Here is a 22,416-nt window from a genome sequence, read left to right as displayed (position 1 = left end):
TTTTAAAAAAAAAATAAATATATATATTTTAAAAAGACTGTCTCTGTAAGTTACGTATAATCTTGTTTGGTGTAAACTGCTGATAGTTCTGTCTGTTGCATTCCAGACAGGAAAACATATTTCATGACTTCACCAGAACACATATTGCTTAATTGCAGATTCATGCTGTGGATAGATGGCAAGAACTACCTGTTTTCTAGAGGGGAAAAAAAGCTAGCCAATCTCTCTTACCATATCTCTGCATACCAAAGTAAAATAAATTATACTAGAATTGCCTATCGATAACAATACTAGGAGGAGGAAATAAAAGAAATGCAGGGAGGGCTGAACCCACCCTGGTTTACCTATGCTTCATCTAAATCAGGCATATGTATCAATAACAAAGCTGTAATTGCAGTGTTATGAGTGTCAGTGTAGAAAGGTTACAGCATTTTAGTTACAGGCACCAGCTCTAGTCATCAAGAATATCTTGGAAATACCAAATAGTGTACATTCTCCTCCAAATGACTAATTCCTTCCCCCTTTCAAGATTGATACTGTTGTAAGTGGAACTTGATACCCCAGGGTTTTTTTCAACTTGGAAGACTGATAAGACCATTTTGTTTAAAGATATGTATTTGAAGAGTCATGTTGACTTGTCCCCCTTCTTCCCACCCCACTATAGTTTAAAAGGCCTAATAATATTTTTTTCCCTTTTTTATTCTATAAGCTGTTTTCCCAAATCTCTAATAGTATTTTTGAGTAAGTTTTGGAGTGTATCTATGCAAGCACATTTTAGAGTGTGGACAGAATGATAAAAGGCAGTTTGACACTTGGATATGAGGGCAATGGGATGTTTGTTGTTTCTTCAGAACAATCTTCCAGAACTGTAATTGTAACCTCTGAGGAATGAAGTACAAAAGATCAAGCAGTGGAGCTCCTCCATTTAATTAAAAATATTAAGTAGCCATAAGTTGTCTAAAACAACAGAATATCAGAAAGGGTTATTTCACACTTACTTTTCATAGCATGTTTGTTAATGTACTTATATTTTTGTCTGTACCCTGTAGTAACTATCATGTGTATTGGTATTCTTCAGTTTCACTTCTTTCTTCTTTAGTTAGTGTGATAGGTAAAGTCCCCAGGATGTCATCATGGCACATTTGAAAATATTAATTTTAATAAGTCTTTGTCAGTTACATCATCTGCTATCAAGGTGTTTTGCCTATGCTGTTCTAGTCATCTTACCATCAGGAATCCTGTATTTAGTGCATATTTGAAGTATGAACGTAGTATGTAGTTTGTACATAAATTTCATTAACTTTTTTTTAAAATTAAGGTGATTAGTGATGAAGACGGTAAAACATGCTTCATAAGTTATTTTACTGACTGGTTATATTTGGTGCTACAGAGAGCAAATAAAATGATCCAAATAAGATCAAAACATACAGCCTTCTGATGTAGTCAGAGGCACTGCTGTCTACTTGCAGTAATTATATCACATGTTATAGATGTAGCAAGCAGAAATAGGGTTGTCCAAAACTTGTATGTGCAACTCAAACGCAAATCAAAAAATTGAACTCTTGTGCTTTCTAGGCTAGCATTTTGCTCACTATAGTCAATCTTGAATCACTAGATTGTTAAAAAATTTTTTTTTACATTCTTCAAAGAAGAATCTCACAGAGAAAGCATTCTTCTTACTGAGATCAAATTTATCATTTTAAGAAGACATAGCTTCATTATAGCTTCTTTAGAAGCTCTGTTGTTCACAAATAATGTTAGAATCTTAGTATTAAATACCATTATTTAAGGGCGTTCATACTTGTAAAGGTTGCTTAAATGCTTACTATTGTTTAATGAACATATTACATGCAAATTGTTTATATCATTAAATAAGCCTTAGTCTTACTAGTTTAATTTCAAATAGAAATACACAAATGAGTTAATGCAGAGCTCTCTGACTTCCTGTAATGTTTGTAAACGGATCCTGGGAATGTATATATACTTACATGGAAATATACACTCAGGATTTGTTTTGGTAGGAGGTTTGGTTTTTCTGGTATAAAACCAGGCATTTTGAATGCAGTAGGCAAGCAGCTTGTTTAAGTCAGTTTGCTTGTTTGTTCGAAGATTGGCTCAGATTCTTTTCCTCTACCAAATATAAACTTCTTGCTCTAAAACTCATTTAGCTTAACTGAAAAAATGTAAAAATCAGATTTTTTTTTTTCTTCTTCTTAGAAGTAAATCTAACTAAATGAAATCTAGAGCTCATGCATTTAAAAGTATTTTTTTGTGGGTTTTGGATACTGAAATGCATAAGTCTTGCTTTTGAGAACTGAAAAATAGAGTAGTTGAGTCTTAATTTCTTTCAGGTTTTGTTGATTCAGCCATACTGGTGTTATTTATAGGCTACCAACGCATTTTAACAGTTTTGAAGTAATAAGAAATGGAGCACTTACGCTTTTGAGTTTCTTACTACTGGTGGAAGAAAACTGTGGACTGAAAAATTCTAAGCAGAAAAAAAAATTTTGGCTTGTTCTTTCAGAAATAGGTACATAGGGCTTTTTGTCAATACGAAGGGGAAAAGGCCTGCAACTTACGTGCGTCTGAAATAGTTTTGGTGCAGGCGAAAAGGACATAAATGATTCATGTGCCTCTCTGTAAATACACTGTTTAGTGACCCCTTTGTATGATGCACTATTTACTGACCATTCAATTTATTTTGTTTGTAACAAAAGATTTTTAGAAATTTTATTTTACAAAAATAACTTGACATTTTGACTTGTAAGGAAATGTGAAATAATTTACCCTTGACAGTATTGTCTTTATGGAGAAAATACTGCATCATAAAACACTAAAGTTTAGCAATATTTAATGCACTTAAATTGGCTAGGTGTAGTTTCTAGAAATAAAAATAATACTAATTTATATTATCTATTTTAAATAAATCTAATAATATATTGTGCTAAAATTATTTGGGTTTATTAAGCTTTTTTTGTGGAACAGTATTGAAAAAAAGGAGGAAATTTTTTTTTTTCCTCACTAGTATCCCTAACAGTCTCTTTACATCTCCATCTCTCTCATTTCCTTAAGGTTATGCTTTGTGTTTTAATTTGTTAGCTCCTTCCTTGGAATCCCTAATAACCTCTAGTATGCTTTTTATATTTAGGTGGAACAGCCTTGGAAGAAAGAGGCATGTCAAATGCCTTATTTTTTTTACTTTAAACTGTACAAAACATTCAGAGTAATCTAGGTAATATTTCAATCCATGTCAGAAATACATGCCTGATTATAATAGAGTTTCTTTGCCAAGTATGAAAATAGTTGTTCCATCAGTCTTAGAAATAGCTAAAGCGAAGGAAGTTATTCAAATGTTTTTTAAACCTGTATCATTTATTCAAAATTTTAAAAATTAAGGAAAAAAACATTTAAATGCTTCTTGTGTTGGTTAGCATCAAACAGCAGATTTTCAGACCTCATGGGAAGTAAATACAAGAACTGGGATGCAACGGAAATGTGGTCTCTCATCCATCCTTCTGTGTAATCATTAAACTTACTTAGAGCAGAACATTTTTAACAACGTTTGCAGAACAATGTTGAATTCTCTCCCAGACTTAACTCTGGCAAACTGGGAGAAGTAAGGAGAGAAAATTTGAAGAAGAAGAGAAGCTCAGTCTGGTTTTCATTTTCTCTACAGCTGTCATCTGGCTTTGAATTCTGCTGGAGAGCTACAGCTGGAGTCATTTTATTGCTTTACCCAGCATCCTTTTGCCTGCGCGCACAGAAATGTTTTAGTAGTCTTGGAAAAAAATTCAGAGTATCTCTTAGCAACCATAGGACAGTAATTATTATACCAGCAGCTGGGAGCAAACCAGATTTCCGTTGTGCATTAAAAACTGGCGTAGGTTACTTTACAGATGATACTGAATAACCTATGCCAGTACTGTACTTTGCAGGCTGTGGTTAAAGGATATTGAATGTGGGCGGTGTAATTGCTTTGGGCAGTAGAAAAGGGGAATGTATGCATCTGTGCATGTGTGTAATGTGATGATCAGAGGGCTGGAGCACCTCCCCTATGAAGACAGGCTGAGAAAGTTGGGGTTGTTCAGCCTGGAGAAGAGAAGGCTCCAGGGAGACCTTATAGCGGCCTTCCAGTACTTAAAGGGGGCTACAGGAAAGCTGGGGAGGGACTCTTCATCAGGGAGTGTAGTGGTAGGACATGGGGTAATGGCTTTAAACTGAGAGAGAGTAGATTTAGATTAGATATTAGGAAGAAATCCTTTACTGTGAGGGTGGTGAGATGCTGGTGCAGAGAATCTGGATTGCCTCATCCCTGGCAGTGTTCAAGGCCAGGTTGGACGGGGCTTTGAGCAACCTGGTCTAGTGGAAGGTGTCCCTTCCCATGACAGGGGGGTTGGAACTAGGTGATCTTTGAGGTCCCTTCCAACTAAAACCATTCTATGATTCTACATATTTAATATACCAAGCTTACTTCTTGTGGAAAACTTTGCATGTTTACATGCATTTTCAATACAATAGCATTGTTGTTTCTAGGGCCTCTGCCTTCAGGATGTCAGTGTTTCCACCATAAAGGTGAGGTTTCAGATGTTTATGACCTTATCATAAAACATCACACTGGAGCAGGAAGTGTCACCCAAAGAAAGCCTTTTTAATACCGATAAACATGGTTTGGCTGTATCTAAACTACTAGTTTAATTAAAAATACAGAGTTCAGGATATTCATCTGGCGTTTCTGTAGTTCAGCATAGTGAATATTCATAGACTAAATAAGATCGTAACTGACCTGATCGCTTTTTATTTTTCATAAATACTAGAAGTTAAGTTGTGTCCACTTACCTGTAGTGTCTGCGTTGGTAGGCTCAGCATTGTGCTTTCCAAACTGCTGTCTCCAGTTCTTGCCTTACAAAGGTCAGATGCCTTTCACTGTCTCCTGCCACCCCCAAATTTGTCCTCAAAGTCAATTAGCTTGAATTGTGGTGTCTGTGTTGGAATTTTATAAAAGTATTCCTTTATAATTGCTGTGTATAGGGCTCAAAGGCTTGCTTTAAGATTAAGGTTTGTATTTCATGCATCAGTGTCTGGCACTGCTAGTTAGCACTGTAATAGGTGATCAGCGCCTGTATCCTTTACTAGATGGAGCCCTTCTTGACTGCCAAGGGGAGCGTGAGTGTCTGTGTGAGCATGTGCATGTGTCCTTTTTGCTCTGTAGTGTGGGTAGCTTATTTCTGAAGAAAAAAGGTGTGAATCACCTGCAGGGACAGGAAGTAATGCAGGCTGCTGCAAATCTCACCCAGGGATAAAGACTGACTTGTGGGCAGTATGTGTTTTCTCCCTGGGAAGGAAGGAGTAGTAGTTTTTGCAGCTCTCATCCTCCTCCCTAAAACACTCAAATTGACAATAGCTGGGGGGGTGAGGGGGTTAGGTAGTGCTTATCACTGTGGTTTCTGTAAAATGGCTTCTAGCTGTTAAGTGTGTTCCTAGCTTAAATAGTTTCTGCTTGTAAGCATTTATAACATTGCTCAAACCAAAAATAGTTGAAGGCATTTTCCTCATTCTGAATGCAGCTCTCCTGTAGTTTGAACCAGTGTTTTGGAAGCTTTTTATGTCATGGGGCAACGTACCTGCAGGAGTACCACCTGCTAGGAAGATGTTTGATACTGCACTAATATTTGATGCTTTTTGCTCTTAAAATAAGTATATATCCATGAAATCTAACTCTTGCCAGTCATTTCAATGTTTCTTTTGTACTCCTTTCCCAATAGTGTTTGACCAGGAAATTTAATTTTGACAACAGGGTCAACTTGCTTAGTGATGTTGTCATGCTCAAGGATCTGCAAAAAGTACTTCTCTCTGGAGTTTTCCTGTCTTCAAAATTTTTCAGTGGAACTTTAACCTGATTAAGCTATTGTCTTTCATGGAGTGTATGCTCTCTAGTATTAACTAAAGCTGATCATTAATTAATTACTAATTTTAATGTTTTTCCACTCAGAGCGCTTCTGAACAATATATAAATTCTTTGTGATGTGATGATTTTCTTTCTCTTAAAGAGCTATAGAACAGCTACTTCCACTTTATCTAGATGTCTTCAAACTTGATACATTAGGTTTTTATGTACGAGAGGTGCTAATGTAATCCCAGAATAAGTTCCTTAAGTATTTTGATAAATGAAAACTAATGATTCAGTGTTAGTACTTAACCTGCCAAAACTTCAGGTTTGCCTCAGTAGTTTTCTGTGGTATTTTTATTGTTTCCCCCTTAATGTTTTCTTGATATACACAAATTCATATAATAAAGCTGAAACATTCTCATTGCTGGAAGTTGGATGATGCCAGAATTTTCTCAGTGCTATCAGATGATGACAGCCAGTTAACTTTACAGCGTCTCTAATACAAACAAAACATTACACAATACATTTTTTGGCAGCCCGATGGGATTTGTATCAATATACTCTACTGTATCCTAAGTATATCCTTCGTCAGTTAAGCTTAAAGAATGAGAACTGTTTGTTTTTCTGTTCTTTTCAGAAATTGGATCATCTCACAAGCCAATATTCCACCCAAACATACTTCCTCTTCCTTATTCTGAGTGATATCTCGTTATACGTTGCCACATGGTCTCTTTTTTGTATCAAATTGCCTGATACAACCTTAGTTTCAAAAAGACAGTCATTAGTTGTTTGGTACACACTGCTGTAATTCAGTATTTTAATTGAGCCAGTATTATGTTAAAACTGGCATTCTGTTCTTTTCCAGCTGATCTTGCTTTTAATTTATTAAAAGGTCTGACTAGCTTTTGCCTTATTAGTCTTACTAGAAATTTGTTCCTCCAATTGTATACCTGTAAATTCTGGCAGCTCTGGGTGTACTTAGAGAAAACATCATCTCAGAGACTGGGCTAATCTCTCCTTTCTTAAAGAAGTTCCTCAGTCTGATTTGGCAACTGAGTTACAAAGGCATGTGTGTCTAATGCCCAAGTTGTGTACACACTGCAGAGAATGAACTCTTATTTTCCAAGGCTGGTTCATAGTAAAGAAAATACCTACTTACGAGTACTTCAAAAATGTGTATTTAAAAATACTTGTGTTTATGGATGCCTCTAACGCAGTATGTAGAATATTAATGCATTCATATATGGACTTGGTATGTTTGGTGTGTTTTTTGTATAAATGCAAAATCATTTCAAGGGAGTTCTTTTGTATTCTAGACTACTCAAGAAAATACATCAGGTTCATTAATGAAAGATCACCTTTTCCAACACGAAACTGTAGTAACCAGTGAACCTTACAACAGTGCAAATTTAAGGCCTTCAGCATTTGAGGATTTCAACACCAGGAGAGCCTGTTTTCCTAGCCAACCTAACCAGGTAAGACTACCAACAAAAAAACGAGTTCTTACTTCACTTGCTGCATTAATGGCACTGTATGTAGTTTCTGACAAGAAAGCACTTTGATTCTGAGTCCCTGTATGTAGCATTATACTCTCAACTTCTTGAAATTATCAATATAAGCTTTGCAGCTGAAATATTACAGCATTATTGTGGCAGAGGTAAACGTTTGTGAAGCTTTACCCATGCCTGTAGTGCAGCAGACTACATGAATAAATCTTCCACTTTCTTTGAAGTCAGATTTCTGTATTATACACTTCTGTATCTGCAGCCTTGAAAAGCTGTTTAAATTTGTTCAGAAAATGTTAATTGGCCATGAGCTCAGTCTTGGTTACATGTATACTAATAGTGTTTTGATTAGAAATATTGAAAAGTGTCTTTAAAATGGATATCTTGGATGCATCACACAGTGGGGCATTTTAACTTAATATTTTCAGTGAAACATTGTTTGTGTTTTCTAACTGCCTCTTTAAACTAAAATATTCTATTGTGGTATGGAAAGGAAAACATTTTATCAGTTATGAATCAAAAATATTAAGCTATTGGTAAACAGATACTTAAGAAAAACACGTGAGGAAGGCTGATGTACAGACATTTCTTAAAAGAGGTCATATTTATGCAACATTAGATTGGAAAGGCAATGTTACAGCTTTTCCTTTAACAATATGTGTTGCTTTTTTCCTAAGCCTCAAAGAACTGACAGTTTTTGTAGACTGTAGAAGCAGACATAATAGTGAGTTGGATAATAATTAATTTAAGGGTCTTATGCCTAGAAGCAAACACGTGGGAAACCTTTCAGAATAAGCTTCATAACAGAAGTCAAAGCAGAATGCAAGTTCAAGTAGTTGTGAACACTTCATCAGAAAATATTTCTGTTCCTTGAAATAAAGCTTTTTAATACCCTCAGTCATTCTTGCAAAGAAAGACAGGATTGTATTAAAGTCTTGCGTCAGCTGCTTTTTAACTGCTTTATTGGGCAAAAGAAGCAAACAGTGTTATCTGAAGAACTAACTAAAGAGCTTGAAATTACAAACTTTGATTTTTTTAATCATGGATCTGCTCCAATTATCTTTTTGTGTAAGTCACCTCATTTTTTTTTTTTGTTCTGTTTATCAAGAGGTACATATTTTTACCTCTTCCCATTTACTTGCAAGGAGAATTTAAAAATTTCTTAGAATAGAATAGAATGGTGATTAGATTATTGCAGCTAACACTTAACAGCTACAGTAACAGCGCTCTGTGCGCTGTTAGTCTTCACTGAGTTGTAAAGTGCAGTAGCCTAAAATACCTGTATGTTTTAAGAGCACATACAGAATGGGCTACTGAGAATGTGATAATTTAAGCTGTGGTATACTGGGTAGTGCCTGTCTGATAGAAACTAAATGGGAATTTCTTTGAAATGACAATGTTAGAATTCACTTCTTGCAGACTGAAGTTATGTGAGATTCCACAGAAATTTAAGTAGATACTCTTTAAAATATTTTTCTCATATTGTAGCACCACCTGCATCTGACACTCCATGCTTTTTGCGTGGTCATGTGGTGCACACATTTGGAACATAGGCAACAAAATCTCACATTCAGTATGTGCACACACTGCGCTGTGTCAGCTAAAGTCCATACATGTGACCATGTGGCACAGCAGATCTTGAGGTAAATACCTATTTTGTTTCAATATTGTATAAGTAAGTTTGAACACTCTTACTGTGCTCATAAGTTTAATATCTCAAGAAGTATATGCTCAAACTAAAGAAGTGATTAACGATAGTTCACATCTTTACCTGGAATACATCGACTGTTAGTAAAAAATACCCAAGTCCCTCAGCTCTTCAGCTTTTGATACACTGATGTGTGTTTAACTTAAATGTAGTACTCTGCGATGATATATTTAGCTACCGATGTCCTCGTATTGTGAAGTTGCAAGCTGACCAAAGTCAGGTACACCTGCTTGAGGAGAGACAGAGAAGGCTACAGTACCAAGCAAGTGTCCAAGCTTTGTTTAAAGGTGCACCCCTTCAAGCCAGGTGTAATACTAGTGAGTTCAGTTGTGTCAGAAATTTTCTGCCTAATGAGGTTCTCTGTGGAATTTCAGTTTGCTGTAATATTCTTCCTCCCTTCCTGCTTCATCTGTTGGACAGAGATGGCACTTGTACTGAGTTATAATTTTGAATGGCTAGAGGACTAATGTGCATTATTCTCATTGAATTTTGCTGATACCTGTACCTAACTGAATCTGGATTGTGTATTGTTCTTAAGGTTTCATGTACATTATGCTTTCATATACATCCCATTAAACACCCAATATGTAAGCACTTTATTTATAAAGTTTTTCCAACATTTCTCCCATTTTCTTGGTTTTTAGCATTTCCCACTTGCTTTCTTAAAAAAATATTTCTTGGTATCAGTTGCATAAATAACGTAATGCTACCTTGTTTGTAATATGTCAGACCTTAAGCATTTTAGTAGGTGTTTGGCTGGGGACTTGAAAAAAATGAGTTCTATGTACGTGGTGTGTTCTGCTCAAACAAAAAGCCTTCAAAGACTGAGGAGAAGTCAAGTTTTACAGTTGTTAGTATTTGTAGTGATCTTTAATGGCTGTTAGCCATCTGGGGAATAGGAGGTAGAGGGTGAATTTTTTTGGTTTGAGGTTTTTTTTCTTTTAAACAATGGGTTTTATTTAATGTCTTAAATGCATGTGTAATATTCTGTGTGGACAGTGTGGTAAGGATCCTTTATGCCTGTAACATACGGAATTGTAATGACATTTTTGATGCTTTTTCTCTTAAATAAATTTATGCTGTTAACAGTTCAAAAAAGCCAATTCGCCATAGCTAGTTATTGATGCTAAAACAATAGGCTCTTTCTCTTGTTTGAAAACAGATTAGAGTTGAGAAGCACTCTGCTTTTATAAGCAAAGGGGAGGCATGACTGCTTGCATTGGAGCCTGGTGAAGTATGGAAGAGCAGTGATGTTAGCTGAATAGGATATAACCTTTCTTCACCCTGTATCCTCAAGACCTTGTGGAAGTCCAACTACGTGGCTTGGAGCCAAGAAAAAAAATTACTCTCATTAGCATACTCCAGTTGAAACTTCCAGAACAAAGCAGCACTAATTACAGTTCTGTACTTAAAATATATCACACAAGGATTATTAAGCAGGGCAGTGATGGTTAGAGCAGGCTACAGGTATTCTTACATAATCAGAAGCTGGCATATTTTAAGAAGCTATTCCTTCTTCTTTCCCAGCTGCCTTCCCTCTTCCCTCCTCTGCCTCCTAATCCCAAAACCAGGTCATGCAGACTTCAATGTAGTAGGAACATAAGACACGTGCAAAGTGAAAGTGTGTTAACTTAAAACATCATCTTCAGTAGTTTGTTGTTACACACTGCAACGCATTAGGAACAGGCAGTTCAACTCTGTTGTCCTAGACTATGGAATGGTGACACATTAATTCTCATGAATTTGATCAGTACTAATAAGGTAAACACTCTCAAAGCAACTGATGCCAAAGATGCATTCCCAAATAATTCATGATTCTGGAAGAATTTGTAAGGCCAATGGGTTAGGGTATGATTTTTTTTTTTTTTTTTTTTTTTTTTTCCCCCTCAGTCTTTTCTGTGAGATGGTTTGCAGACTTGCACTTGACAGGAGAAAAAGGCAGAATTTGACTTGAAGCTCCATTATATTCTGGCTCCGACTATAACAGCCCTACAGTGTAGGAGAATAGTTGCCTGTCTGTAAGGCAGGAATACTGGGAGATACTGAGACTTCTGCTTTTTTGCTGCACTGTCTGCTATTTTCGGAAGCTCCTTCCATACATGTGTGCTAAATTTTTATCCTGTTATTATTTGCACCTCTTCTTGAAAGTCACTTGTAATGTGATTTCAGTAACATTCAGTGGTAATCCACTGTTGCTATCTTACACTTAAATCTAAGGTCTGCAGTATTTCAATTCCGATGACTCAAATTCGCCACCTTAAACAACTTTTTCATGTCCCCATGCCCTTTCATTGTAAGGCAGAATAAACGAGAACTCTATCTTATCTCTCTGCTGTTTGTTTTGTATGCGTTTAGCACATTCTTTTGTACTTGCCTTTTGAGGTAAAAGGTCTTGAATTATGGTCAGTTCATTACAAACTGCAAATTTAAAAAGTACTTAAGTGTTTGCCTGCTGGTGTCCTAAACTAATTGATTTAAGTACTGTATATTAGCTAAGGGGAGATGCATTTAGAAGCCCCTGCTATTGATTGATCATGCTATTGAATATTATTCTTCATATGGCAAAATCCTTATGTAGAACACAGCTTTGAGAATAGCTAACCAGTATTCAATACTCATGTTGCAAAATCAGAGGGAGTTTGAAAACTTAGAGCAGGAATAAAGGAAAGCTTCTCCTAGATAACATGAGTAACTCAAAGTGAATGTATCAGGGAGGTAATCCTAAAGCAGTGGATCATCACTGACATGAAATCAGCAAATTCACGTAAGGCGTAATTGATCTGTGGAATTAATTGCTACTGTAAGATGTTAAAACGTGAATTTTGAGCATAATTCAGAGAACAGTATCAAGTTTTATGCGGATACCAAAGTATCCAAAGCTTTTATAAGATACTAAAAAGTCAGGAAAGAATACTAAATCTCATGGTCCTCATATGCAAAAAGCTCGTTATTGTGGGGAAGTCTGTAAATCATACTAATAAGAAAATAAGCTGAAATTTTTATCTTCAGGCAGCAAGGAAAAATATCCTGGTTTTTAATTTTCTAATTTTTACATTGTAGGTGGACATAAATTTGGGACCTCACTATAGTAAACTTATCTTGTTTTGCCATTCCAGGTCCCACTGAAGTCAATCAGACACGTTAGTTTTCAGGATGAAGATGAAATTGTTAGAATAAACCCTCGTGACATTTTGATACGTCGTTATGCAGACTACAGGCATCCTGACATGTGGAAGAACGACCTGGAGAGGGATGACGCAGACTCAAATATACCATTTTCTAAATCAGACAGTAAAAAATCTGACTATTTATACCCATGTGGGGATGGAACTAAGTTGAATTCCCTGAAAGACTCAAAGAGTTCTGTGGTATTTAAAACTCAGCCTTCCTCATCAAAATTTAAAAACTCAAAAAGAAGAAAAGAGGATGGTGAGCGTTCCCGCTGTATATACTGCCAGGAAAGGTTTAATCATGAAGATAATGGCAGAGGAAAATGTCAAGATGCGCCAGATCCTATTAAAAGATGTATCTACCAAGTTAGTTGCATGCTTTGCGCAGAGAGCATGCTGTATCACTGCATGTCAGACTCTGAAGGAGATTTCTCTGATCCTTGCTCGTGTGACACTAGTGATGACAAGTTCTGCTTACGCTGGTTAGCACTGGTGGCACTCTCGTTCATTGCTCCATGTATGTGCTGCTACCTCCCCTTGAGAGCATGCCATCACTGTGGTGAGGTATGTGGGTGCTGTGGAGGAAAGCATAAAGCTGCGGGATGAATCAGTCTTGTGCCAAACAGAGCTGAAAAATCTTTGTTTCCAGGAAGCATCTAACTTGGATTTGTGGAAGCTTTTTGGCGAGCTGAAGGGAATCTTCTTTCATGTAAGAGATGCTTGATGTGGAGGAAGCGACAAGACTTGTCAGACCTTGGCATTTTACAAGTGCTAGCCATGCCTAACTATTTCCTTTGAGTGCGTGGCATTTGTTGCAAGTTGTGAAGGAGATTTTGCAAAGGAAAGCCTATTCTTATTATTGGCTATAAAATGAGCATATAAACTATGATTATACTAAAAGGGATTAACTTTTGCCACTTTGTACATTCATGGTTTAGGTGAGGGGGCTCTTCTAAAAGGATTAAAACTTACCTGAGGGGAAATCTTAACTAAAAGTGCACTAGTGACAGTTGATTTAAGATTAAGAAAAGTTAATACTCAGCAAATGAGAAATGAAACTGATTTTAAGTGCAACTAAATCACTTATTAATAGTTTTTTGGAAGCGACTTTATGTATAAATAACAAATGTTTATATTTAACTAAATGTGTAAGGTACGAATTATTACATGTTAAACTTTCCTTCCCTCTGATATAGTAGGTATGGACCATATCTACTGTCACATTCCATGGTAGTATTTTAAATATTTAATGAGTTAATTTAGTCGCATTTTTATTCCAGATGGACAAATTGATATTTTCAGTCCTGTTTCCCTTCAGCTACGGTTTGTGTTGAGTTGTATCCATACATTCTGATAATCTAAAACCTTTAAAATATTAATTATTCTAGTCTTGAGTGACCAATATTTTTTTGTTAAGCACAGATGTAATTGTCTAAAATGTTCTTGTTAGAACATAACATTTATTTTTATATATAAATGACTTTGATTTCAACATAATAGCAAAAAGGAAGTTGTTTCTGTTGGTCAACCAGCAAGTTGTTTTCTTTTGGGGTGTCCTCCAAAAATACTTTATTGCATATTCAAATGTTCATTAAGCAAAAGGTACATTAAGGCAGTTGTAACGACTTGTCATCAGTGTTCTTGTTTATCCTTCTGTTAAACTAGGATCCTGTTCAGCTGTTTATCAAGTACTATGATTAAAACAAAAGATTAATAACAAAAGTGAAATTGTTTTCATTATTTTGAACTGCAACTTTTTCTTATTTGAATGGGCAAGAACAAAAGTACTATGTGTTTTGTTCAAAAACAATAACAAAAGACTTAGCTTGACAAATGAATTACAGCCCAGGCGAAATTGGAGTGAACTTCTTTAATTGAGGAAATTTGGAGGGAGGATGGGGAAGGGAGGGAGAGAGAGAGTGTGTGTGTGTGTGTATGCACGGTGGTATATTGTGTACGGTATTTGTTACTGCTTTGTACTTACTAGGTGTTTAACATTCAGATAAGAATTAATCAATTAACCCATAGAGAATTTTTTAAAACATTACATGCTTTGCTCTGTCATGAAGTAAGAAACATTTACTTCTCATTAGAGATAAGTAAAACACTAAAACCAGTCGTTACTCATTAGCAAAGGTGCCTGTTTGATATCCTGGCTGGAGTGGGACAGACTGTCCTCAGTATACCCTTGGTATTAAACAAACAAAAAACTTAATTGAATTTAAAAGATGCACATAACATACTTTTCTCACTTCCTATGCATTTCTTCAGTATATTTTGTGTAATTTTTCTCTCTGCATGTATCAGTGCCCTTAATTTTCCTTTGTAGCCCAGAAGTAAAATGAGCAAATGTATATAACATTATCTGTCTGTAAAATACTTTTTAAAAGAAAACATTTATATTTATATTACAGCTTGAATTGATCACATTGTGTACATAGATCATCTCAAAGTATTATTTCACATTGAAAAGAAGACAAATATATTGATAACTGTAGAAGTTACGGAAGAGCTTCTAGTTTTGTATTAAGAGTTGATTGGATGAATTAAGTCCAAGAATATGACACAGTAGCAGCAGTCTTGGTTTTTACTGTTTATATATTTGAAAGCTGCTACTCTGGTTGATTTTCATGCTTCACACATTTTCAGCTAAACTTGGTTGCCTAGAATAGACTGTTAACTTTAAAAACAACTTTGATAAAAAAATGGTGATGCTTTTCTAGTGAATGAGAGGCACTTAATATTTGTAAGTGCTAGGTTCCTAATTCAAGGTGAGGAGAGGTATGAACAACCTAAGAAAAGAACTTGCTGGCTGTATAGGAAAATGCTATAGAATCATATTGTGTATGTACTTCAGAAAGAAATTAGCTTAACAGTTTCCTCTGAGCACTATACAACATAGTGAAACTCCTGGTCCTGTACTGTATTTTATATGAAACATATATGCTTTAATATTTTTATTGAATGTGTGCATTAATATTTTCACCTTGCATTTAACCACTTTGCTGCTAAAGTGTTTTCATCTTTTGCTTTCCTCTTTGAAGACTTGATCCATCTAAAAAGGGTTACTGAACTGACACGTTCACTTTTTCTTCTTGTGCTGGAAGCGTCAGCCTGCATGCCCAGTGTGAGAGCAACTACAAGAACTGCAAAGATACGTGGTTACGTAGGGGTTGGTTTGAGTAGGGTGCACACATACTTTTTCTTCTGGTGTTAGGGATCTCTCGCCCGCTGTTGCACTTAGAAGATGAGTAGTGGAAGGTGGACATACAGCAAACCTATTCCAGAATGGGCTGTTACATCCGTGCATCTTCGGGTTTTGATAGCATGTAACATTTATTCTGTCTCTTCTGAAATCCTTTCTTAAGCATTTGGAAAAAGAGAAATTTCTTCTCCAATCCTTACTCTTCCCCTTGCCCTTAACATAAGAACTGTAGTTTGTCAGGCATGTAGTAGTAGAGCTTTTGTGTTGCTTGGAGGGGAGACCTGAGCCTTGGGAAATCATCACTGAATATCCAGTCCCTCACTTGTTGAAAGTCTCTGTTCCCTTGAAAATTAAGTATTTCCCCTTGAAAGTGGGGGAAGAGGTTAAGTTATAGCGGCACTCGTGCACCATCTACTGGGGGAAAAACATTCAGCTGCATTCAGGCACAATATTTGATTGCATAGTAATTTAACTGACTCTCGGTGCACTACTTCCGCTACAAAAATATGTTAAGCTTTAGTTATGAATTTACAAAATGGTAATTTGGATTCTTACTGTGATTCTGTATCTCATGCTTCTTAATTTTCATTCTTAATATTGATTGAAAGTAAAAATACTTTCACTATGTATTTCGTTTAAAATCATTACACAAGAGCATAAAAATCAGGAATGAAATAAAAATTATTTTGATACTGTCACTGGGTTCATAAGAAAGACTTATTTACTTGGTATTTTTTTCCCCCTTGAAGTTCTTCCCCACAACAAAGTTGATGGAGTTTTGATGTTTGTGCAGAGGGTATCTGGCCTTTTGGTTTGTGATACGAATCAAGTTTTGAGTATGCACAGGTGGGTCTGTGTGCTCATACTTGCGATTCAGTAGTTGTGAAGGGTATACCTACAGCTGTGTGCAAGATTAAAGCAATATTCTGATAATAATCTACAATTACTATGGTAACTGTTTAGTAAACAGCAGCAAATGATGGCATAAAACTCAGATGCCTTTCCAGAGTTTATGTGAGAGATGTTCCAAACAGTCTTAACCAATGCAGCTTCCTCTAGAGAAACAAAGGTATTTTGAAGAATGTCTTAATTTTACATGTTGGAATACAACATTCCCATTTCAGATGTGTTCTCTTCAGAATGATCTGTTCATGTGTACCTGGAGGATAATGTAGAACTCCATGTAAATAATGCACAGATTTAAATTAGACTTTAAATCTTTTCAGAGCTTATGGCACAGTATGCAGCCAGTACAGTGATACATTCGTATTAATAAAATGAAGATCAAGGGTGGTGGCTGGCAACAAAACAATACTTTTGAAAAGATGCCTTATGGTACTATTAGTCCAGCAGCTGGGTGGATAAAACTTGCATTTCCTTCGGTGCACTGATAAATACAAGGAGAGGTTGAGGGGGGTGATTTGGGTTTGGTTTATTTTTCCTGAGAGCTTCTTTTTCTTAATTACAAAAGTTGTGGTTCATTTAAGAAATCAAAGCATTCGGTGAAGAAGCCTTCATGTTCAAAACCAGTATAAGCTGTACATAGTTTTCCTTCTTCTGCTTGGTGCCATTTGCTTTCCACCCTAATGACCTCAAAGTGCCTCATGTGTATATTGTTTCCATTAAACCTCAACTGCTATTTCTTTCTACTAAATGATGTATAATTTAGCTAACTCATTCCCATAGGTGTTTATGAATATAGCTTGTTACTTTGAGTATATAATGTAAATATGCCTTTAAGTTTGTAACTGGTTTGTTACATCATATCCTTGTAAGTTGACATAGCAGATGACACCATAAAAATTGTTTAAATGTTTTTTCCTGTAATTAACTGATTAAAACTATCTTGAAGTGAAACAACTGACATGTTTTTCCATTCTGTGTTGGGATTACTCAGAACAGTGCATATGACATTAAATGTTGTAGCTCAAGAACAGAATAAAAAGATGTAAATACAGATAACTATTTTGCTATAGTATTCTGCTTACTCGTTAAACAAAATGTTATTCGGATCGTTTTACAATTTTAAGACTGGTCAAACAAACATTGCATTACTTTGAAGCTCCATCATCTTTCATTGTAAGAACCATTTTTGAGAGTTGCTATAATGTTTTAAAGTGTGTCTATACCAGCTTGCTTTCTATCTACAGCAGTACTTTTCCTTGACATCATCCTGTGGAGGTCAAGATTCCTTCATATACATCATGTTTGAGTTCCAACTCAACCCCACCACAAAAATGTGTATCTCTGAATATAATTCTAAGTCTGGTGCAAGTTAAAGAATAAGATACACACCAGAAAAGGAGGGAAAACTAGTTAGTCCATGAAGAAAAATGAACACGTAGAAATCTGTGAGAGTGTAATTTGAAAACTCAGTGGTCAGGGTTTAGGATGGATTATTCTAAACTGAATTGTATTTGTCTCTTAGCTTTTGCAAATGTTTTCTTATTGGTTAGAACTGATACAGTAATTCTTACTCTTCATCTGATCAGCTTCTAACTTAAAGAATTTTGTTATTGCCGGGTGTAACCGTTACATGGACTATTAACTATCAATACTTGAGCTTTTAACTGATGATTTAAAAATGCAGCTCCACCAGAGAAAGGAAACAGGTAAATGAATTAAGTTACTAACAAGGTGAGGGGTTAATAGAGAATGTTACCGGACTATAAGACCACATATGAGAAAGTGACTCAGCATTAAACATAGTTTCATAAAAATTAAAAACTTAGTGTTAGATCTCAGACAAATGCACCTTAATGTCATGTATAATGCACAATCTTCTGGTTTTGAACAAGAAAAAAAGGAGAGGTAAGGGGCTCGTCTTTTTTTCTTTTATCTTTTTTTTTTTTTTTGGATGGGTAAGTCAAACTCAGTTGCTGGGGTTTATAAATTAAATCAAAAGCAAGTTAATCCACAGACTGTAGACCACAGACCTAGTTGCCTGTTTCTAAAGAGAGCTCATAAAAATACCCCAATTAGTCCTTGACATATAGCAATTAACACTCGGTATTTTGTATCACTGTTTCTCGAACATTTGGCTTACTGTCAGGTATGACTATGCACTCTTGTACCAGAACGGGAAGACTTTAGTCAGTAGGGCTGTATCATCACTACTTCATTCGGGAACACTGAGCTATGTAATGTAATTTAATAGCTTGGAAACAGGCATAGCAGGTAAATGGACAAGAATAAAAAGGAATCCCACAGTTCATACCTTTAACTTGAGGTTGGAGAGTGTGTGCATGCACACACAATGGAATCTGACTAAATTATGCTTTGAGTACTGCATAATGTGAATGACTAGCAATATTTGGTTTTACCTAGAAGGAAAAGAAAGAAAGGGATAAGTCAATTCTTAAAGAATCTTGTAGCTCTAGATACCCATGCCCTGACTTGAGAAATTTGGCAATATTTGAGAAGATACTGACAGAATAAGCCTCTCGGATGAACTGTGATTTCAGCTAAGTGGTGATTTGGCAGACTCCAGGCACATCTCAATACCCACCAAATTATAGCTGATATGTTTTCAGCAATGTACAGGTATTTATGTCAGTTTGAAGTAATGCACAGGAACAATTATTCCATGTTTGGCATTTACTGATATATTTTTTTTTTTTTTAAACCCAACAGCAAACAACTCTTCTGCATTTGCATTTTGAGTAATATGTATTGGGGTAAGGTAACCTGACCAAAAAGCTCAGTGTTTGGTGGACGGATGGATGGAGAAGGAAAAAAAAAAAAAAAAAATACCAGGAAAGCTCTTTTTACTTCCTACCCAGGCCTACGTGGTAGATAAAGAAACAACTCCTAAATGAAAGCTGTTGCAGTATGATCTGTTGTCTAAAAATGGAGACTTTCTATAAAGACAGATTTAGATGTTTTCCATTTAATGAGCAACCTTGCGAAGAGAGAGTTCTGATCTCACCGGGAAGGACAATGTGCAGGTGATATTGAGCTTGCTAACACTGGGAAATACTGGGGTTTTGTGATGGTACAACCATATTTAGTGGGATCAACAATAAATATTTGAAAGAGAAAGAATTACCATTTTAAACATAGATCGATCAATTCTGTTTGTCCGGTCAATGCTACAATTAGCTGTAAGAAAGCCTGTTAAGATGATTAAACTTCCTGTTGCATGCAAAACTGGCCTTGAAGTACAGGCTAATCTCCCCTACTCCAATCTTGCAGCCCGCCAAACCATTCCTGTAAGAGCTCTCTCCTCCCACGAGTGCACATGTAGAAAACAAATCCACTTCCATGTATTAAAGACCTCTTAGTCCCCAATGTAGGTAACGTGCCATTTTGTACCCCCTGTGAACAGTAAGTAGCCTACTGAACTATTTCTTTCAAACTGAATATATGAGACTCTTTTTGTTATTTCTGAAGTAAAAGGGGGTTGTGAAAACATATTACTGCTGTCAGCAGCTACTGCTGTCCCTTTGCCAGAGCTGACTGTCCCTTCATACCCACCAACGTGCTTAGGGGCTTTTGTGTTGTTGCTTTATATTGCCTATGAGGGAAGTGTTACAGTATGTTTTTTTCCATAAGTTGTTCCTGTTTCCTTTTATGTTGTCTGAAGTTGTCTTCAGCTTTCTCTGCCAGGATATAGAGTTTTTACAGGCTGTGTGTGCATCTGATGACCATAGGTGCTGATTACTGAATGCCCATTATAAGTAGTATTTAAAAGTTGTATTGCAAGGGCTAAAAGAGTGTGAAATACTGCATCTCTCTTGAATATGATAATGCTGAGAAGTTTTCTGTTATGTGGGCATCCAGCCACAGGCTGACCAATCCAAAGAATTGGTTTCTGAGTCTGATATGGTTTTACCTAAGTTTTCATTTGTCTCTTGCCTATTTGTATATAACAGTCCATAGAATAGATAATGGGATGAAGTCTCTGGTACATTAGTGGGCAACCCTTTCCAAGGAGAGGAGAGAACCAAACCCTGAAGCTCTAAACAACTCTTTGTTTGCTCTCTTGCCCTAACAATCACATCAGTAATACAGCTAAATAATTTTAACAGTTGTTGAAACTATGTTGAAACCAACATGGTGGAACAAATTAGTTTGGGAGGGTTGTCACTGTTGGCCTTCACCAGTACTAGAAATGCTGTTGAGTCACCAGCTGTGCAGGATCCGCTGTTCTTGTTTTCCATGACGTTACAGCTATGTGTTAAAAATGCTGCTTATGAAGGAGAGAGCTTTTTTTCTTTCAGGGCTGCTTCTGTCATGAGAATGATGAAATGACTATTTCTTCTTCCTTGGGCCTGGTGGTCTTCAGTGAGTTCTTAGAAGCCTGGATGTTGGTGGAGACATGAGATGTGAGAATGGTGATCCCCAAGCTGAAGAGGTACAGTGTGGGACAGAGGTTAAATTTTGCGTGTGTGTAATAATGGGAAGGGAGAGGGAGAGCAGAGGAAGAGGAGCATTGTCAGGGCCCTGTTCACAGAATTAAGTTCTTCAGGATGAGTTGACAAGTGATACAGTATTCACAAGAGATTTCAAACTTTCTGAATACAGCTATGCAACTTCTGACTTCCCCAGGGCCTTAGAGCCTCATTGTGTACCTGAATAAATACGTAAAGTCTGTTACACTCCAGGTCCTGGCTCTTCCATAATATGCACTGTCTCTGAAATCCACCAAGTCATAGTACAGAACACTTCTCTTCACAAATAGTGCTTGTCTGGGATTTGCACAGATGAATAGCTAATTGATCAATATTGAAGGTTGACTGCTCTCCAGACATTTCAGTTAACACCCTGTTCTAGAGTGGTGGTGGTATTCAGACTTCTGAATAATTTTAGCTTGTGGCAGACTTGCATAGACATCTCTGTGTTAGCCATGTTAGTAAAGTAAACTTATATTTCTAAAGTCATGGTTGTGAAGGAGTATCCAGAAGGCTTTAGTGCATTTGGAGCTGGTTGCCCACAGAGGTGGGTGAGTCTCCATCCTTGGAGACATTCAGAACTCACCTAGGCATGTCCCTGAGTCACCTGCTCAAACTGACCCTGCTTTGAGCAGGTGGGGTTGGACTAGGTGATCTCCAGAAGTCACTTAAAGCATTAGCAATTTTGTGGCTTGTTTTTCAAGAAAATGAAGATTTTGGAGAAGCAAGAGAGCAGTCTCATAAAAGGAATGTGATTTTGTGCCTGCTAAATCTGAAGGATTGTCATTTTAGTCATGTCATTGTTATACCTCAATATTTTTCACTGACAGAATTATTGAAATATGAATATATTTCATGAACAAAGGCTTCAGTATAAGTAATAGGTATTAGCATAGTATTGAGGTGAGGGGGAAAGCTATTCCAACTGTTAGTAAGCTCAAAAATATGCACAGGTGTTTGCATAAGTACCGAACAGCTGCTTCACATGCTCTTTTGGCACAGAAAATGTTTTCCCAGAGCTGCTAACTAACTTTAAGATAGTTTAGTAAAAAAAATAATAAAAAATCCAGCCCTCCAAACCTTTTCCAGATTACCGATCTAGCTTAAAAGCATCTCTAAAACCTGGCTGGAATCTGAGGCAAGTTTCCTGAGCGAAGGCAGGCAAAAATGCCAGAGCAGAGTGTACTTGGAAGGCACGCACACATGCTCAGACTAAAGAAGCATCAGCTGCAGGGTGAGACTGGACTCGGGTGTCCTAACGCATGCAGAGCTCACAACTAGCAATGGCTGTGGCTCTGGGACCCGGTACCTACTACAAAATTTATACTGTGCTCAGTAGCCAGAGCCAAAGGATGGGTGGGGAGTTGAGAAGATTGAGTCATTCCTCTTCATGCCTCTCTTAAAAAATCAAAGTAATGTTACTGCACACAAACATCCATCCCGTTTTTAGACAGACGTTTGTCTCAAGTGGTTACTAGAATAGATTTTAACAATATAATTGCCAGTTCACATCTCTTAGTCATGTTTCTCTTCTTACAACATTTAGAA

At 36.5% G+C, this 22,416-nt stretch overlaps 1 protein-coding gene across 4 annotated transcripts in view; it reads left to right on the top strand.

Annotated features, from left to right (window-relative positions):
- Positions 1-13,992, top strand: part of SPRED1 (sprouty related EVH1 domain containing 1) — a 59,959-nt gene extending 45,967 nt beyond the window's left edge. For all 4 annotated transcript variants that reach the window (XM_074824501.1, XM_074824502.1, XM_074824503.1 and 1 more), the window contains 2 exons: positions 7,204-7,362; positions 12,217-13,992. In XM_074824501.1, coding sequence (XP_074680602.1) covers positions 7,204-7,362; positions 12,217-12,876 — 819 coding nt within the window. In that variant the 3' untranslated portion in view covers positions 12,877-13,992. The remainder of the gene's footprint in view (positions 1-7,203; positions 7,363-12,216) is intronic.
- The last annotated feature ends 8,424 nt before the right edge of the window (positions 13,993-22,416 follow it).

This window comes from Strix aluco, chromosome 4 (genome assembly GCF_031877795.1).
Source record: "Strix aluco isolate bStrAlu1 chromosome 4, bStrAlu1.hap1, whole genome shotgun sequence".
In the NCBI taxonomy this organism is placed as follows: domain Eukaryota; kingdom Metazoa; phylum Chordata; class Aves; order Strigiformes; family Strigidae; genus Strix; species Strix aluco.
Note: the sequence above shows the minus strand (reverse complement) of the source record. Positions and strands in the feature narration are given on the sequence as shown.